Below are 20,145 nucleotides of genomic sequence, written 5' to 3' on the forward strand. Positions count from 1 at the left end.
CGCTAATTAATTAAAAACTCTATGCAAACTAAAAGTCAAATTAAAAATTATTGTGGTAGATTTTGAGATTTAAACTAGATGTTTGACCTTTGAAATGAAAAACTAACGTGTGTAATACACTTTTGCTGAATGATATTCAACAGGTATTTTTCCCATAAGTGAGGCCATTTTTTTCCTAACAAACAAATCCTTTCTTCTATTTTTTATATACGTTGTTGAGCATTACAATGTAGTGTGATACGAAATTATCAATTTATATATACACACACAAAAGTTTTAAGAAAAAAAGCACCAAATAACTCAAAAAGTGTGACAATTAGTTTTATTTCCTCACCAGTCATAACTGGAGGTAGTTACAAGACCCAACATATATGTTGCTAGTGTTTTATTGAACACGGTTTGTTCATGATCTTGAAACCAGACAGTTAAAACTTGTTTACTCAACAAAAAGGATGATGAATCCTGTCATCTGAGCGGACAAATAAATATAGCATCAGTAATAAAACGAGACATAAAATCAATACTGTCACAAAGCACAAACATTTACTTTTCCTTTTTAAGCCAGCTTTGCAAATTGCACTTATACAAACAAAACCCAATGGCACAGCAGACTTATAATGAATATAAAAACTGTATTAAAAAGTACTTTAAAACCCCTTTAAGAATAAACTTTAATACTAATAACATATGTTAACTTATAAATCTTTCAATAAATTTGCATTTTAAAAAAATGTTCCTCAAGTCATAACAAGCTTACTAGAGAATGTGCAGAAACTTGATTAAACTGTAACCTGGTCACAACTCTTGTCAAGTTTACTCAAATCCACACACTAGTTCTCATCCTACATCCAGACTCTGCCTCTGCAGGGTCGAGGGTTTGCTAAACTAGAGAAATGAGCAGCAACCATGTTGGTTTTCTCTGGCTGTCCTTTCCTAGATCTAAGGCCAACGGGCAACAGAAGCAGAGAAGCACTTTTCATCTCTGATTTGAACCAACCAGACACATCTTCAGAATCTTTCAACTGAATTTAAAATTTGCTGCAAAGAAATGAATGAGATAAAGTCATGATGAGAAAATGGGATTAAAAATCTGTTAGGTGAGGTAAAAACAGACAAACTGAAAGAAGCTTTGTTTTAACACACACACAAAAAAAGTGGAATAATCCACGAGCAAATAATTAGTAATAAAAAAGTGCTGAGTCATGGTAACAGCTGGAATCAAGTGTTGATCTGATGCTGCTTCAGCGGTCGTCAAGCTGTTAATTCATGGAAGACGTGTGAGCTGCGGTGCTGATGCGGTCGCACTGTCGAAAGAGTTTTGTATACTTGTGTTGGCACTCTGAAAAGTTCTTGGTGAATACTGTTCTGGATTAAGATTTGGAGCAAAGATCCAAGTAGCACAGCTTGCACACCTAAGGACGCTTGGATGGATGGGTTTACTGCAAAAGAAGAAAGAATAAAATCATACGTTTTCACCCAATCAGTGAGATTGTTTATTCATTTATAAAAACTGGAAAGATATGTAAAACATGGCAAAGAGCAGAGAAATAACAGTTCACAATTTGCAACATGCTTTTCTACATTTTGTTAGTTTTGAGGTTTGATAGACATTTAAACTCATGTATTAATGCAGTTTAAATCTAATTCGATGAGAATAATAGTAGCAGACTAATTTGGCTCCAGAGGGAATTTACAGTTTAGCTGCTTTTGGTTAAAAGGTACCAACATGTATTGGGCAGGACAATGAGATGAGTCAGAGATCCCCATTTTATTTACCGTATTTTCACGACCATGAGGCGCACCTAAAAGTCTTAAATTTTCTCCAAAATGTACGCCGCGCCGTATGGTGCGGTGCGCCTATTGTGTTGTTGTTAGACGCGAACGTAGTAGAAGACAAGGGACGTGGTGTGAGCGTGCGGACGTGAGCGAAGACAGGCCTGTGGATCTGCCACATCATCATCAACATCCTCGCTGTTTGCCTCAGACTCCGGCTGTGAGTCTCCGTCCACTTCCTCTGCTTCCAGTTCAAAAAACAGCCGTACTAACTGAACTGCCTGGTGGACATTTATCCTTCTCATCATCCTTTATATAAGCCTAATAAAAGCCTACTAAACTGCAGAGACAATGTATCTGTCCGGATCGCTCCAAAATATGAAGTTAACCATCAATATCTGTCTGTTTGTTGTTCCTCCGTTCGCGCCACTCCTTTCCCCGCGAAGCGGCTCCTTTTTGCACACATCTCGTTACTCGCGCAGCCTTCCTCTCTCTCTCAGCTACATAATGATGCTTTTTATCAATTGATTATGTGAGACTTCCACCAACAGCAAAGGGATCTCATGTTTTTGTGTTTTCTTTATGTTCACAAGCACATTCCCTCTCACGGATTACTAAACTGCTGTTTAGACAAGTTATCAGAGTGTCTAAAAATAGGTTGTTTTTTAGTTTAGTATAACTCCGCTTTTACGTTGCCTATTAACAGAATTTAAAAACTGGGGTGTAGTTTATAATCTCCTTTTTAATGCTGAATTGAAACCGAAACTCAGGGAGGCGGAGTCTTGCTGCTACAGCGTCCCAAATCAGACCTGTTCAAAAGGCGCGTATACGTGTCCATGGACCCCAGAGGGTTAATAAAACACAATTCAAATCACACTATTTTCTTAGGCCTATTAATAACACACATATGATTTTTTTCAAGTGAAAAGGTTATGTGGTTAAATCCACCAACTACCGGTAAACACATTCTGAACTTCAACACAGCGCATCAGCGCTTGAAGCGGTGCTGCAACCCAAAAAGTACCAGAACCGCTCACGGCACATGCGCAGCATGCATCAACACCGCTCGCCCGCTATTTCCCTAATAACACGCAGTTCGTTTTTAATTCTACATGTTTTTTTACTCACAAAGATTGTCAAGAAAGCGTGTTTGTCGTGTTCATGTCAAATTAAACTGATCACAAAACACAGATTTACTTTCTTTATTTCATTTTCCTCATCCAAGCCCCATAAATCCCTGTGTGTCCTCCTGCAGCGCTCCCGGTGTACGCCCGGCTTTAGTAGGAGGGAGACCCGCAATTATTGCTTTGTCACGCATGTCTCATTGAAAATGAATGGAGGAGAGGCGAAGTTGCCTCCCGTGTGTCGAGCCCATTAGAAGAGCACGAGCCGTCAGCGCACGCAATGAGGAAGTGCACGTGCGCTCTAAACCAGGTCTGAACCAGGACTAGACCAGTAAAGTGAAGCATGCTTTTGGCTGTTTATAATTTTCACAATGTCTGGGCTGCACTGATATGTTCAGAGTCCCGAGCCCGCACAGATGTTTTACCGTGCCCGCGCCCTATAACCCGGTGTGCCTTTTGTATGTGTTAAATACCAAAAAGACACCCGTAACTGAAGCTGCGCCCTAAAACCCGGTGTGCCCTATGGTCGTGAAAATACGGTAGTCAGGATTTATCTGAGATGAGAAAATGACACTTTTCAAAAACAGCTAAAGACCCTTTTATTTAAAGCTGCTTTTAACTAAACCTTTTATTTTCTTATTTTAAACTCAAATTTTTAATCTTTCATCTGTTTATGAAAATGTATAATTTTATGACTTTATTTTTTCTGATGTTAATCTGATTCTGTTTTGAGAGCATTTTGATTTTATGATGTTAATCTATTTATGATTTAATGACTTTGTTTTGTTTTGATCTATGTGAAGCGCTTTGTGATTCTATGTCTGTGATAAGTGCTATATAAATAAAATTTACTTACGGACTTACTAAAATACAGCAAGGCCAACAAGTCTTTAGCTAGAAAACTTAATAGCAATATGTGCATTTGTGTCGTTTTCACAGTATATAAGCAATGTTTGGATAATGCAAACACAAAAGAAATGCTTCATAATAACATTAAATGATCAAAAACTCAAAACAAATTAAAGAAATTCAAGTCCAGCTTAGGGCTGCACGATTATGGCAAAAATGATAATCACGATTATTTTTGAATGAAATTGATATCTCGATTATTTAACACGATTATTCAGTAACTGTGATTTAAGTCACTTATTGAACATAACATTGACTTTTTAAAATGTATCATCTGTAGCTTTACAGACATTTAGCAAAACTGACTTTTAATTCTCCCAAACTAAAAGTGCAACTTTGTGTAAAGTGCAACAACAACTGAAATGTACAAAAACACACTGTATTAAAAATAGAATATACATATAAAGAACATTTTGCCATGAACTTCCACAACCTACCGAGACTACTTTCAATAGTAAAAGAAATGAAATGTAAAAGCTACTTATTTTCAACCATCCTTCATAAATCAAGGTCAAACATCACACATTGTTTTGACTTTAAGAGGTTAAAAAGATGTGTTGTGTTGCTTTGTGGCACAAGCACGACGGCATGGCAATATTTACATATTATTGTTGCTGACACACATCTGCTTCCTCAAACCCGAAGTGTTTCCACACCACAGAAGCGATTTTTCCTTTTTCCTCCACCAGCGGTTGTATTTCTTCGGCCATTATCTCCCCCTTATCTTTTCTGCGTGACTGCTAACACACTAGCCTTGTTTGAAACTTTAGCACCGCTGCTGAAGACGAGCACACATGGGGCTGGCTGTGGGGAGGGCAGTCTGACAGAGATTCCCGGGCTCCCGGCGCTGAGTTATGTTGTGCCTCACACAACGTGGCTAATGTGAGAGAGCGTCGTCACAGGCTTACTTACATGCGGTGCTGCGCTGTGCTACACACACAAAGCAGCATGGGGGGAACAAATGAACGGAAGAAAAAAATCGGATTTTTTTCTTTTCGTGATCGTTAAAAATCCATATCGTAATTGAGATTAAAATTCAATTAATCGCCCAGCCTTAGTCCAGCTTGGCTGAATGAATACAAATCTTGCCTAAAAGCTCCTCTTGAGTTTTGTGCATCGTGTGCATCCCGCGACGGATAATCAGACTTACTAGATGACTGGAAGAGGCTCCCTTGCCCTTTGTCTTGCCCTTGCCTCCCACGGCGGATGCCCTGCTGCGGCGCGCCTGCTCGTGGTCAAACTCCAGATCCTCGAGGCGCTGCGTTAAGGCCAGTTTCTGTTGGATAGCCATGCGCAGCAGAGAATTCAGCGTCTTCTTCTCATCCTCGGCAGCAACCAGCTGCCTCTGCATGTCATCCAGCTGGGTCACATACTCGTCACATCTGAGAAGTCGAGAGGGGAAAAAAAAACACCAGAAAGAGGAAGACATATGAATTACTACCAGCAGGTGGAGTCATTTGCCTTGAATGTTTTTGTGTTCTCTGTTCCTCAGAATACACTTTCCAGATGGGAGGATGTTACCAGATAGCTGACTCTAATTTACATCTAAAAACTCCCACAATCCTTTGCATCATACTTGGAAACACACAAGACAAACTAAATAATTAATAAAACGACAAATGTAAGAACCAGGGGGTTATTTTGAGACTTCTGTGACCAGCATAATCATTTCCATGTTGGTGAGAATGAACGGAAAGTGGGTCCTTCTGCTGCTGACGTCAGATCATACCTGGTAGCAAACACGGCTCGAAGAGACGAGAAAGTAGCTGCGTCCTCTTTCAGAGCTTTGAGTTCGTTACGAAGCTTCATGATGGTCTCGGTCACCATGGCCTTCTCGCTCTCATACTTGCTCTTCAGGTTGGCCAGAGCAACCTCTGCGGTCTAAAATGGAATACAGATCAAACAAATGTAATTCTTTATATTTTAAACTCTGGTTTTTCTGTTGCATTAATAAATCCTATGCAGAAAAAGATTTGCTGAACATAAAGCTCTCCTCTGACCTGCTTGTTGGCCTTGAGCACCGCTCTGAGAGTGGCTATCTGCTCCCTCTTGGTGCTAAGCAGGGACTTGAGCTTGAGGATCTCTTCCATGCAGGCTTCTTTGTCTTTGTCTGCCACGGTGCTCAGCTCCAGATTGGCGAGTCTCTGACGGGACAGCTCTGTGGTCCGGTCCACCGCCTGCTGCAGGTGGCGGATCTGGTCCCTGATGATCGCCACGAGGTTATAGATGTTCATGGGCTCTGGCCGGTGCTCCACTGGAATGGTGGTGCTTCTCGAGTCTGAGCTTCCCATTTCATTCTCACCGATCAAGCCACAAGTGAGAAGAACGGTCTGGTTCTCCTTCCCTTCTTGGCCCCTCCTCACCAGGGCCTTGCCTTCTTTGTAGTAGTCCAGCATGACTCGGTTAGGGGTCTCGTTGTTGCACATGCACACGTGGTTGTACAGGTTGGCTAGCTCCTCACTGAACACGACAAGTTCATCCTGAGCAACGTTAAGACTCCCGAGTGATTCTACCGCCGACTCGCTGACCTGACGAAGCTCCTTCTCCAGACGACACACCTCCGCTTTATCTGCTTGGCTAATCTTCTCCAGCGAGAACAACTTTGACCTCAGGTCGTGGACGTCGCTCTCCAGCCGCGCTCGCTCTTCCTCGTATCGCGTTCGACACTCTTCGTACTGTGCTCTCAGGGTTTTCAGCTCCTGCCTCAGCTCCCCCGCTTCAGAGACGGCCACGGTGTATTTGCACTGAAGAATCTCAGGTCCGTTGATGTCCAGCTCGTAATAGTCTCCATCGTCATGGCTGTCCCTGTCCTTCTCACTGTCCAGGGCTGACTGGCGTTCCTTACTAGCCTGAAGTTTCCTCATTGCACTTAGATTCTCGGTCAGCCTGTTGACGGTTTCTTTTTGCTCAGACACGGTGCTGTAAGCCTGCTCCAGCTGCTTCTGGCTCTCCTGCAAGGAGTTCATCAGGACTACTTTCTCACGCTCAACCTGACAGAGAAGAAAAGAACACAAATATGGAGTTGAACTCCCCTAAGTACCTTGTCATCTGAGGTAGGTGGTGATAATGGATCCATCTCCTACCTGTGCAAGCTGCTGTTTTAGTTTCTGAATCTCTGAGATGTTGAGCTCACTCAGAAGGTCATCCACCAGACTTGGAGCTGGCTTGAACGTGTCTCCTCTGTTGTTCACCAGCATTCTGTTGTCCTCCTCGCAGTCGCTCGTCTTCACCAAGCCGTTCTCAAAGCCTCTGATCAGATCATCATTGTCCGGTTCGATGACGGAGGAGTCCTCGTGGAATTTGAGGTTATCAATAGAAATGTTACAAGAGCTGCTATAAACAGAGCCGCCGATGGTCATGTAGTGGGACAGCTCCTTTCTCAGTGTGGACTTCTGCTCGCGCTCCGTCTTGATGGTTTCCAAAGCTTCGGTCAGCTGCCGCTCTGCAATTTCTCTCAGACCAACGGCTTCCTCCAGCTGGCACTGTAGGACCTGGGAATCCTCCTCCAGACGACGGATCTCATGCTTCAGACCTTCAAATTCCACCTTAACATCAAAAAGATAAACAAGTCGTGAAATGTTTCTACTCGTATGAGTGGCTGTAGCGTATTATAAAAAAACACAATCTGGATTAAATCGTAAAGCAAAGACAGTAAATAATATTAGCAACTTAAAGATATAGGGACACAATGATGCCACCAAACTACATAAAAAAAGACTTATTTTCCTTTCCTTGGTCTGTAAATGCCCTATTTCCAACATTATTCCTAGTTCATGAACTCACCATCATTAGGCACTAAAATCACGCTAGCAGTTACAGTTAGTTTTTATTTCCAATATCAAACTTTCAAGTTAATTAGAAAAATCTGAGATAAATCAGAATCACAAAACACATCCAAATCATCCTTCAACTTCTTTATTATTATTTATGTATCTCTTTTTTTGCTGTATGTATGTCACTTCCTTAGTTTATCTGCCAAAAACATCACTCCATCATAAGAAACGTGTTATTATGAATATCATTAAAAATAGCCTTGTTGCTCATATTTTGATTTTTTTTCATTATACAGCTGTATTAAGTGATGTGTGTTCCCACAAGGGTGTGGGCATGCGGCAACATGGCCGGCAGGCTCACTTTTCTGTGCACAACACCCGTAGCTAACTGCAACTACAGCAGACTGTGAAACCCAGCATTTGCTGTCCATCTGCAATTTATCTTTATTTATTAGCACATATTTCTGTCAGCTAGCTTAGTGTTTTTGTCCGAGTTGCCACAGTGAACTGGAAGAATTAGTTTCGAACTAGGACTTATAGAGGAAGGAGATTCTTTGTGGAGCTGATGCCTGAAGGTGGCATATCAGATTCATTGTGTTTACCGCAGCTCTCCATTTTCCACCACGTGAGACACCCCGTATGCACACATTACAAGTGCCTGTTACACTCCCTTTGCTGTTTGGTTTAAAATGCATCCAAACTAGAGTTTTTCGCTCTCCTAAAGAGCCACGTTAGCTCTGCATTAGCCTGCTAGCTAACAGCTGCGTGTTATAGTATCTGAATACCCACCTACCTTAAATATTGTGACTTTACAATGTTGTTTTTGTCCAGGAAACAAAAAATATTGTAGAAGACCTTGTTCAAATAAAAATGAAGCCATTGTTAATATGTTTGATAATCACTATCTATGGATGAATTTAGGAAGTCATGTTTGTTTTGTAAATTTAAATCTGATCTTTTTCAAATCAGAGCATCTCTAGCCATTACACTTCTCACAAGTGGTGCAACCATACACCACAGTCATGGTTTGGTACAACATTCCACAATTTTGGATGCTGCAAATGTATCTCTAAGAACTCAAATGAAACTTTTAGGTGAGGCGAGTTCCAGTGTGGGTAATTATCAGAAGACTCAGACCAGGTGCTAGTATCGGTGCTAAGCTAACCCTAACCCTGTAAAGACGTTTAACATGGGCTAATATTGTTTGTCTCACCTGGTTCTGGCGCAAAACAGACACCTGCTTCTGCAGAGAGATGTTCTCCTCCTCCAACTCGGTGTAGTCCTGCAGCAGCCGAGCCTCCCGGACTTTATACTCTCTGATGTCATCTCGGAGCTGACTGCGCTGCAGTTCCTCCAGCTCTGAATGCTGCACACAAGAAAACAAAACAACTAAAGAATCAGAGCGAGTTTCGTAAACTTGAGTAACTCTGTATCCACGGCCACTGGGTACGTTTCAAACTCCTTTATGACTCGACAGTGTAAATGACATCTAATTACAGCAGTCTGCACACTGTGGCTGAAATTAGGATCTGCATATTTCACATACCACAGAGGCAGGACCTCTGCAGGGAATGACAGAAGGAGGACACGGGCCGCTTGGCAATTCAAGCCACAAACACTCAGCAGAGGGCATCTTTTGTGTCGAGGACCACTGAGGACCATTGCATCATCTGAACAAACTTAAAAACAGGCTCTTCTCTCGTTAGAAGCACACAGACTGATAAAGTTTCATAGATTTATGTGTCTGGAAATGGATTGCACATATATATAATATTTATATATGACGTGTTATCATTTAGACTGCAGGAGCATTTACCAGCTACTCCGCTTATTTGGTGATAATAGGGGAGGGAGGCTTGTTTTCATCAATCCCTGCAAAGTGAGATATAATTTACCACTACCATGTTCCTAGTAGTGATGCAATAATTTTGTTATCTACAAATGTTAATTATCGTACTTTCATCTTTCTGACCTGTAATAGCTTGTAAAGTCTGCTAACTTTACATATTTGTGGTCTTGATAAATATTCGTGATGTGATGACTGAGTGCACGGACATTGTAGCTTCAATCAGCCGTGGATGAAGAAAGATAAATGTTTAAAGTCATTTAATTCTGGTTGAAAGTAACTGAAGTTCATTCCAGCTGTGGAGACAAACCTCTTCCAGCCTTGTTTGAAGGCTAGTTTATACATCTCCTTCAGCAAGTTTGTGCTCACACACACACACACACGCATGCACGCACGCACGCACGCACACACACACACACACACGCACACACACACGCGCACACACACACACACACGTATTGATGGAGACGTTTTCCATTTATACTTCTGTGTCAGGTGTTGTTAAACTGGTGCACCGGAGCTTTTCCCCCCAGAGAAGGATTTATAAGACATTCATTCTTAGAGACCACTGCAAATGTATGGATTAAATGAGTGATCAACACCTTTAAACAACACCTCCTCATGGATGCTTGACTCAAAGCAGACTGGAGATGATCAAATGCATATGTATAAGTCCTTGCACTCAACAACTAATAATAAAAGTGCCTTTGTACAAGAATTCTGCTTCATGATGGAATTAAGTCTGTTTCACCAGCATAAACGATGAAGAATTTCTGTGTGTGTGTGTGTGTGTGTGTGTGTGGGGGGGGGGGGGGGGGGGGGGGGTTCTTTAGGCACTCCGTGATTGATTCAGACAATTATGGTGATTTAATAAAATAATGATTATTTGGTCTTGATGCAGCCTTCCTGGAAACAACTTAAGGAGACCAATCATTGTTATAATCATGGATAAATTAATAATTGTATTTGAGTGTTAATATGACTCAATGCACCCAATAATAGTAGAAGAGAGAATGTTACACCAAACACAAGCTGTTCCTGGGAGGACACCAGTCTGACTCATGCTTTTTATATTTACACACGAGCAGAACTTGTGTCTTTATCATGTGCTCCTCATTATTATTGTTTCACGTGCTTTAGTCACGTGTTAAACCACTCTTACTAAATTAAATCAGAAAAAAATTACCTCTCGCATCTCAAGGGCAATGGCTGCTAGACGATCGTTTTCTGCTTGTGCGCTGGAGAGGGACACTTTGGCCTGTCGGAGCTCATTCTGCAACTCCAGGACCTTCTGCTGGTACAGAGCCTCCTTACTGGCAGACTCCATTATCAACGACTCCTCCCTGATCTCTCCATCTGCTGCCACCTTTCTGTGAGTAGAATGGGCCTGTCCAAATGCCTGAAGACAGAAGAGATGGAGGAAAGGTTGAGGGTTAATGACAAATCTGTTTACAGTGCATAAAATTAATGAAAATTCATTATCAAAATACCTAAATGTTGTTTATTTAAAGCAAAACATTTAGCTTGTCATTGTTATTCTCCAACAAGAAAGAAAAAACCTCAAACAGATAAATTAAACAGATACATCAATAAACTAGTTCCTTTATCAGACTGAAATGTTTCATCTACCAAAGGTCAGCTTTTCAAAAGCAAACGCAAAAAAGATATGATTTGATTGATTGACTGCTGATCTGTATCAGCCGATATGCAGGAAATAAACGTTCAGATCAATGCCTTTCAGTGCCAGTTTTACAAATCGATCACCTGTCGCTCACTTGGCAGCCCACAGAGACTTTGTGTGAAGAGTAGCGTCTATCTATCCCCTTCCTTCACATTGCGCAGGTGCGCTGCAGCAAATACGTAAACAAACATGTCTGCCACGTTGAATATTTACACCATTTGTGAGAGTGATGTAACGTTTCCATCCTGCAACACATCTAATGTGCAAATACAGCACAGGAGAAGCTTATTAAAATGCTTTAACACAAGCATCTTGGACATGACCATCTTGAAAGACGACAGAAAATTAAACACTAAACACGTGTTCCACACCTTTAAACCCCACAATAAGTCACATTATTGGCACCATATAAAACATTTTGACACTAATTTCAGTTTTATTTATTCAGTAACAAACAGAGTTTTAAAGCTAACCCCTATAAGGACTTGAGCAAAACCAGTCAATTTTCATAGCAGATTGAGCCAAATTTCTGATGGAACTACCCTGGCCACCCTGGAATGTGCAGTTTTTTGCTTTATTGGGGGTCTGGGGACTCAGAACCGGTCAGTATCTGGTGTGACCACCATTTGCCTCATGCAGTGCAACACATCTTCTTCGCATACAGTTGATCAGATTGTCAATTGTAGACGAGCAACAGATCTGGTTGACATTCCTGCTGTCAGCATGCCAATTGCACACTCCTTCAATGCTTGTGACATCTGTGGCATTTTGCTGAGACAAAACTGCACATTCCAGGGTGGCCTTTTATTGTGGGCAGTCTAAGGTACACCTGTGCACTACTCATGATGTCAGATCAGCATCTTGATGTGGCACACCTGTGAGGTGGGATGGATTATCTCAGCAAAGCACAGGTGCTCACTATCACACATTTAGACTGATTTGTGAACAATGTTTGAGAGAAATTGTGATATTGTGTATCTGGAATGAATTTTAGATCTTTAAGTCCATCTCATGAAAAATGGGAGCAAAAACAAAAGTGTTGCGTTTATATTTTTGTTCAGTGTAGATTTCTAGGCTCCAAGTTGTGATCAGTGGTTAGCAATTTTGGTGAAGTGATCAAGCGTCTTTGCTATTATCGATGGTTTCTTTACAATAATTTTGCTATAAACTGGCATTCATGTCAAGAATTCCCATGATGACCAATGTGTGATTATGATGGATGTAACCCACATTAACTTATAAGTAAAATAAAGGGAGATTTATTCAGTTGAAAGAAACACAACTGCTTTATTTTGACAAAATCCATCAAGTCTGATTTATACCTCTAAATAGATCACTTAAAGTTATCAGCAAACAAATGTTGATTTTCACAAAACCTTTGAATTCTGAGCTTGTGGCTATAAAATAAAAATTTGAGCATCTGACAACACAGGAAGCTGAGCTGAACTGTAAAAACAGACTCAATGCACTGAATTATTTACAGGAGTGAGCACTGGAAGTGGATTCATCAGACAGAAACTAGCAAGTACAACAGCTAAAAAAAGCCCTTATGGAAGTTCTTCAGGGAGCGGTTCCCCTAACCAACTGGTTGCAAGCAGATCTGACTACGGGGAAACCCAAACTTCTCTTTAGAAACATGATGCTATTTTTCCACAACTTAACATTTGAGAGGCCAGTTACTTCATTTAATATTATGAAAGTGCTTAAAATATTACTGAACCATCTTTAAAGTATATCTTGGTTTATGTCAGCATGCACAGCCAAGCAAATCTGGCAGTATTTGCAACAGACCTGCTCTGAAGAACTATTTTGTTGAGAAACTTTAGCTCTGAAGTTTTGGAACATTTTTGCATTTCCTGGTCATGGAAGAAAATCTCCTGTTTGGGAACATTATGCAGTTTCGGTTGTTTACAATGGCAATGTTCATGCTTCTTTAAGATGCCGTGCTAACAAATGGTTCTTATAGCAGCAGACATGCTCCTAGTATAAATGAATGTCCTGTGAGTCAATCTCTGTGGAGGAAAAGCTCTGGCACTCCTGTTTCAGGAACTAGAATTGAGCCACAGTTGGTGTGAGCTGAAGACGGCAGGTTTTTGAGTCTTATTTCCTGATATTCGGACATCTGAACCTGAACCATCTACAGGTGGTTCAGAATGCCTGTGCTTGACTTCTGACCAAGTCCTTCAAATACTCCCACATCACCCCGCTTCTCCTCCAGCTTCACTGGCTGCCAGCCAACTTCAGGGTTCATTTCAAGATCCTGGTTCTGGTCTATAGGGCCTTACATGGACAAGCACCATCTTACATTGGTGATCTTCTTAGTTTCTACACCCCCAGCAGGTCCCTGAGGTCCAGTGATCAAAGCCTACTGCTTGTGTAGCACCAGGCTAAAGACCAAAGGTGACAGATCATTTGCTGCTGTGGCCCCCAGACTCTGGAACTCTCTCCCCCTGAGCCTGAGATCAGTGGACTCAGTGGTCTCCTTTAAAAAAGCAGCTGAAGACTCACTTGTTCAAGCTGGCTTTTGTATGACCTTCTTCACCACTCTCTCTTTATTCTGCTCTCCCCACCTATTCCACCTTCCTCAGGATCCACTGATTTCCCTCTTTCCTGTTCATTCTCTCTCTTTCTTAAATTTTTTTTAATCACAATTGCCTATTTTTGCTCATTTTAAATATATTTTTAAACATTTTCCAAATGCTTTTTTATATTTTATATTTTTTTGTTTTTGTGAAGCGCCTCGTGACATTTATCTTGAGAGGCGCTATAGAAATGATATTTTCTTCTTCTTCATCTCATCTCATCTCTGATTGGCTAAAAGCAATGTGACTCTTCCACTGACTTCTTTTGCTCTGTAACGTTGATGTTCGATCTCCAAAAATAACTCAAGCTTGAAGGAGTTCTGCTATGTTGTGAAGTTGCTAATGCTAACAGCTACCTTTTACTAGCTGAGACATGCTCTAATCTCTCCTGGATGCTAAATCAATGACAGGCTTCCCTGATCAAGAGCCAAGATGGGTGAGTCCACGAATGCAAATTTTCAAGCTGACGTAGAATTGACAGGCTTTTCTAATCTGAGCATTTCTCCGTCTATTTTCTATTTCTATTCTATTTTCTATCAGCAGCTAAAGCAGGAATTAAAGGTAGACGACTATTCTCACATTAAGTCTGTATGTGAAACTCTGAGTGACTGATCATATTAAAATCATATAAAAGCCCTGCTTCTATAATCAGTTTAGTGAAGATGATGACGGGGTTGTGATAGAAATCCAAACTACCATCAGAGAGAAGCTAAAAAAACAGAGATGCAGGGATTCCTGCACAAATGTACAGCATCAGACCCAAGGTTCAATGCCCCTCCATACATAGACGACGTCAACACGAACCATAGCAGCCCCACTACTGTGGTCGTGACCATTGCAGGTACTGTTGGATAAATACCATCATGGTTTATTCTGTAACTATTTAGCTGCAAGAGAATGTTGTTACTTTTTGTTTTAAATTCCAAGTGTGTTTTTATTTCAGTGATTCGAAGCAATCTGCTGGGTTAAAGTTAAAGTCCCATTAGTTGTCACACACAGGTGTGTGTGCGAAATTTATTCTCCGCATTTGACCCATCCCCTGGGGGAGCGGTGAGCTGCAGACAAGCCGCGCTCGGGAACTATTTGGTGGTTTAACCCCCCAATCCAACCCCTTAATGCTGAGTGTCAAGCAGGGAGGCATTGGGTCCCATTTTTTCAAAGTCTTTGGTATGACCCGACCACGAGTCGAACCCCTGATCTCCCAGTCTCAGGGCGGACACTCTACCACTAGGCCACTGAGAAAGGTCTTAAAAGAAACTTTTTACTGATTGGCTTAATGAACTGACCTGTATTAGAATGTTTACTTTTTGGAGTGCCTTGAGGCGACTCTTGTCGTGATTTGGCGCTATGTAAATAAACTGAATTGAAACAGAATTTGAAAGCAGAGGGCACCCTCAGACCAGATGTCATCTCCTCTCAAGGGAATCACCATCCATCAAAACTCAGAACTAAAAATAAAAAGGTAACTATAAACTGTTTTGGTGAGCTCTTTAAAACTGAGTGGGGAAAGCCCACTGTCTACGTGGTTAAGGGATGTGCTGCAGCTGACTGCACCTCACTAAATCCAAGCCTCTCAGATGGTGGACAGTCCATGATCACAAATCATGTTGCTTTGTTGGCAAAGTGCTACCTGGCTGTGTCTGCAACTTCTGTTTCAAGTCAGAGGGTGTCCTCCACTGCAGGAGACGAGGGTTAGTGCAAGCAGATCTTTCTGCATGCTGAGTTATCTGAAAAGCAGAATGGTAATACTATGATTCATACTGCAAGCTGAGGATCTTGCAGAAATAAGATTGAAAGGGATTAAAAATATTTATATATCAAGTCATTTTTTTATAATTTATAAACTCGGATTGTTGTTTATAGGACATGAGTGGTATAGCAAATAATAAAAAAAACTGTTAATGAGTTGTAGTTATGGGTTTTGGACTGCATTTGTAAAGTGCCTTAGGGTTCTACAACCCCCCAAGGCACTTCACAACACAATCAGTCATTCACCCATTCACAGACACACACATTACTTATAGTTTATTTTGGTTGGACAAGAAGAAAGGTCTGCAACATGTTTAGAGTTCCATCTACAACCAGGACTTGGCTGTTTACTTCTTGACCCTGGAAACCAAAAATAAATGGCATTATAGTAACAGTAACTGTTGTCTGAATTTATTAGCAGGTTTCAGTCATCGCATTTCAACTGCAAGTGTGGGCAAGTGATCAGAGTTTGTGGATTATTTAAACCCTGAAGGCAAAAATAAAAGGAAAACTGTTAAAAACCAACAAGAAATCTGTTCAGATATTTGACTATAATTATCATGAACGTCCTGTTACATTTTCACTTTACGTTTGATTAAAAGTTGTGTGTGCATTAGTAATCAAATTACTATAATGTTTATGTAGCTGACGGACTATCCACCTGAAGGTATTTGGAGCTTTTGCCCGCGTGGCTTTGACCTCAGCTTACCTCCTTCAGATGGTCCAGCTCCTGTCGAACCGTGTCATATTCTGTCTCCAACTCCTCATACCGCTGCTTGAGCTGCTGCTTCTCCTCCAGCACAGCCAGCCCGTATTCCGCCGCCTGGATCTTCTCGTGGCTTGTTTCTCGGAGCTCTCGGGTCAAACGTTCCACTTCGGCTCGGAGCCACTGCGCCCCGGCTTCTGTTACCAGCACCGCCTCGGGATATTCCTGATCCTCTGTAGACATCTTGACGAACCGCCGATTCGTACAGTAACGGAACCCAGCCCTGGCTGCTTGGCTAGCAGGAGTGAAGAAGCCAAACCACAAATCACTGCTCTCTTTGTTTCAAGCGCATTGTAGAGGTCTGAACACCCTTAAACTCCGTGTTCTTTTTTCCCGCCACAGACATCGATGAAACATTCAAATTAGCAATACTTTTATCTCTCTCATCGACTTTCCTGGGTCTCCTCATGAGGTTAACAGGAAAACTTCAGTTGAGATCATCGAGTGGAAAAAGCTCTCCTTAAGGTATTCAAATCAGTGTCTCTTTGAAGGGAATTGTAGTTTTTGGTGAGAAGATGATAACCTAAAAACGAGCTAGCACTGCTGCTGAATTGACTTCAACTACCAGAGTGCACTGCGGCGCACTGAACATCTTAACAAGTTAATGCTGTGCTGCCGTCTAGAGGCTTTATTGTAAAATTACAACAATACTGACAGGAAAGAGCTTGTTCACCGCAGTTGACGAGAAATTAAATAATTCGGCCAAAGGCAAAATTTCCCTCAATAATTGATAAATTAATGTTTCTACTCTACCTCTTGAAGTGTCATAAACAGGAAGTAGTTTATGTGGTTTATTACTTTTGGTAGCCTTCGTTAAAAGCTTTTTTTGGTGGGGGAGAATATGAATAGAATTCTTATAATAACGAAACTGCAGTAAAATAATAATAATAATAATAATAATAATAATAATAATAATAATAATTTACTAAAACATTTATTTAAAAATACAATGACGATTTGTGAGGTGTGTAAAGGTAATTATGACAAATGAACATTGGTTTGAACAAAACAAAAAAATATTAAAACTACCTCAATATTTGCACATGTTTTTACAAGGACAAACCTTTTTAGAGTAAATTTTGTTTACATGATAATAAAAAGCTGAATTTTCTTTCAAAATTGGGCATTTGAAGCACCAGGCTCCTCTTTCCTCTGTAAAAGATGAAGGGCAACAATTTTCACTTTCCAACACCAAATGTTTTAAAATTCATTCATGATTAAGGTCATCCATGGCTTATAGTGAGTATAAAGATAAATTAAACTTGGAGCCAGCGGGTGTGTTTGTGTACTTTACCTGAAATAATCTAAACAACTTCAAGATATTGTAACAATATAATAAATGTTCCATAATCTGGTCAGTGAGTTTCTTTGTTAACTGCATGTTTCAGAGCTGAGAATGTAAGATACTTTTCCGTAGGTTTTAAAACCATCTAACAACAACATTTTGTTAATACAATAACACACTGAATTAAATATGAAAGCAAAACAATCTTACCAGGGACTTTCCTTTTGTGACATCACATGACAGAGTGGTTTGACCAGCTTCAGGAAGTTGTCTGCTAGGTGTTGACAGTCTTGTTTCTGCTGCACCTGCCTGTCCACAGCTGAACCCTAATGGTCTGTTTTTCAAGGGTTTGTTGTAATCTTTAATATTTTGTAATGTTTATTTCCTCACAACTCTTTATTTGATATCGTATTATGATATTAAATCACAGTTGTCCTGTTTTCTCTTTATCTGTTTAACCTTTTTCATTCCCCCTGTTTAGAAAAAAAATGAAGAAATGCGGGTTTGTGACTTTTACCACTACTGTATGTAACCAGTTTAGTATTTTTTTAGGTGGTGGTTCAAATATCTTGAATCTGAAGCAGTTTTTTCTTTTAACTGATTTTTCTAACAACTTTCCAGACAAATATTACCATTTTTATTCAATCTGCTTTGGTCTGGGATGTGGCATGGCCCTCTACAGGCCCTTTTACTGTGAGTATACTCTGCATTCCGTTTTTAAAATGTTGTTTAGTATTCTGCCATGTTTTGTTTAGTGGTCATGTATTTGATTTAGGAGCGGATTCATGAACGTTCTCTTTGTGTTTTCTGCCCAGCGCTCTCAGTTCCTTCAGTTCTTGGGGTGTTTTTTACTTTAGCGTTTGAGATTTTGGGTATAACTTTGGGTGAGTGGTGTTTTGTTAAATGCTTTTAATTTCCTCATTTTTCTATTAGCTATATTCTCCTATCTTCATAAGTTAGTCCCTACTTGTATAGTTTAATACAGACAGGATCCATGTTTCCATATCTCCTCTCAGAGCTGCCAGCCCATACTAAAAGTTGTAAAGGCCCTCCTTATGACAAAAGAGGTACTGACCCCTTTTATACCTATTTATAAGTATGTTAATCTTTTGTTTCTAAATTATCAGATTATTTTACATAAAATCACTGAAATTATGCCTTACGAAGGTCAATACAGTCTGTACTGAAACCCTCTTTATCCTGTGACTCTCTTCAGATGCATACTGGGGATTTTGTTTTGCGGTTTTTGTGGCTGTTTTGAACCTTTCATCATACCACGGTAAGTACCACATATGGAAACATCTAGAGAAATGTGGTTTCCTGTGATGAACAACATGCTTTCTTTTAGTCTACACACTGTCTTATGGCTGTGGAATCATTGTGTTTGCAATAAGAGGGGCTAAACGAAAATACAGCTTTCTGAGGTAAGAAAGTGGTTGAAAAAAATCTTATTTCAGTCTTACCAATTATTCCTAAAGATTTAAACACTTTGCAGCTTTTCACATTTAAAAAGTGGAAATATTAGTGTTTGCAAAAGGTTTATGTTTTGTGTTTAACAGGAAGCTGGATGAAAAGCGGAGCACCTGGCGGTAGAAGAACTATACTGGGTGTGTTTAAAGGCAGTATGATTTGTTAAAATAAAGGCCAAACAGCAGGTGTTCAATAAGACAGAACCAGAGACGCCAGGAAGCCATCTACAGCTCAACAAAAATAATAATTTATTGCTATAATTTTAGTGGCATTGTTTTCTCCATAAATGTTAATTTTCTACTTAAAATAAAAGGTTAGAAAACCCAGGAATGTGCAAAAAAATAAATAATATACAACACAAATGTTATCATTGTTTTATTTGTAAAACTTGTTTTATGTCAGACAGAAAAAACAAAAACCAGCACAGCAAAAAGAAACAGCTCATGTGTTTTTATATCTAACCAGTATTATATTGCTCTTTGGATGACTTCAGTTTGAAGCTAGTTCAGACTAGAGAGATGTGCTAGTTTTACAAAAGGTTATCCTAGAAATCTAGACTTCAACAGGTTGGTCTAGCCGTGCTCAGTGTCAGCCTAGCAGGTCTACCATTGGTCAGGCCAAGTGTAAGTCGGGCCACTCACACCACACTATGTACAGTATGTAGAGAGACATTTGGCAGGCTTGGTGCCAGAGCTGCATCGAAGAAAAACTACAAAGATGGTGTCGGCTTGGAATGGCACTTGTTTGAAACAGCTATGGCATCAGCTTTGAACTATTTACATGGACTCTGGCTTTTCTGTAGGACATGATCATAGAGGTAAATCCTTTATTTTGAAAAAGGGAGCAATTGCTTCTTCATCTTTGACTGTATGGTGTAGTTTGAATGCTGTTTCAGTGAAGTTGACATAAAAAAAGATGAAGTTGTTGCGGTTGTTTTCCGCTCGGTCCTAATGCTCAACCAGTGTCTATTTAAAGAGTAACTAAACCTCAAAAGAACTTTTTCTTGCTTATAAACTGTATAAGTGGGTCTTTACAAATGCAATCTTTCAGTTTCTGGGCATTTTTTGACATGTTTGTGTGAACTTGATTAAATCTAGAATCTAGGTCTAAAAACATCTTAGTGCTGCCCCCTGCGGCAGAACAGCGGCTACTACATTTTAAACTTGTGATTGGCTGGGGCTGGTTCA

At 40.3% G+C, this 20,145-nt stretch overlaps 1 protein-coding gene across 2 annotated transcripts; it reads right to left on the reverse strand.

Annotated features, from left to right (window-relative positions):
- Positions 1–307: 307 nt before the first annotated feature.
- On the reverse strand, positions 308–16,711 carry bicd2 (bicaudal D homolog 2 (Drosophila)). Of its 2 annotated transcripts, XM_070549431.1 has the most exons (9): positions 16,147–16,286; positions 15,319–15,797; positions 10,612–10,824; positions 8,793–8,945; positions 6,890–7,351; positions 5,807–6,796; positions 5,536–5,687; positions 4,957–5,188; positions 308–1,439 (listed from the first exon to the last, which is right to left on the reverse strand). In XM_070549431.1, the coding sequence occupies exons 3-9, from the start codon at positions 10,750–10,752 to the stop codon at positions 1,437–1,439; spliced, it is 2,133 nt and encodes a 710-aa protein (XP_070405532.1). In that variant the 5' UTR covers positions 10,753–10,824; positions 15,319–15,797; positions 16,147–16,286; the 3' UTR covers positions 308–1,436. The 2 variants fall into 2 exon arrangements, with proteins under 2 accessions (XP_070405532.1, XP_070405531.1); XM_070549430.1 differs by lacking the exon at positions 15,319–15,797 and having other exon boundaries at positions 16,147–16,711.
- Between the last annotated feature and the right edge of the window lie 3,434 nt (positions 16,712–20,145).

This window comes from Nothobranchius furzeri, chromosome 3, assembly GCF_043380555.1.
Source record: "Nothobranchius furzeri strain GRZ-AD chromosome 3, NfurGRZ-RIMD1, whole genome shotgun sequence".
Classification (NCBI taxonomy): domain Eukaryota; kingdom Metazoa; phylum Chordata; class Actinopteri; order Cyprinodontiformes; family Nothobranchiidae; genus Nothobranchius; species Nothobranchius furzeri.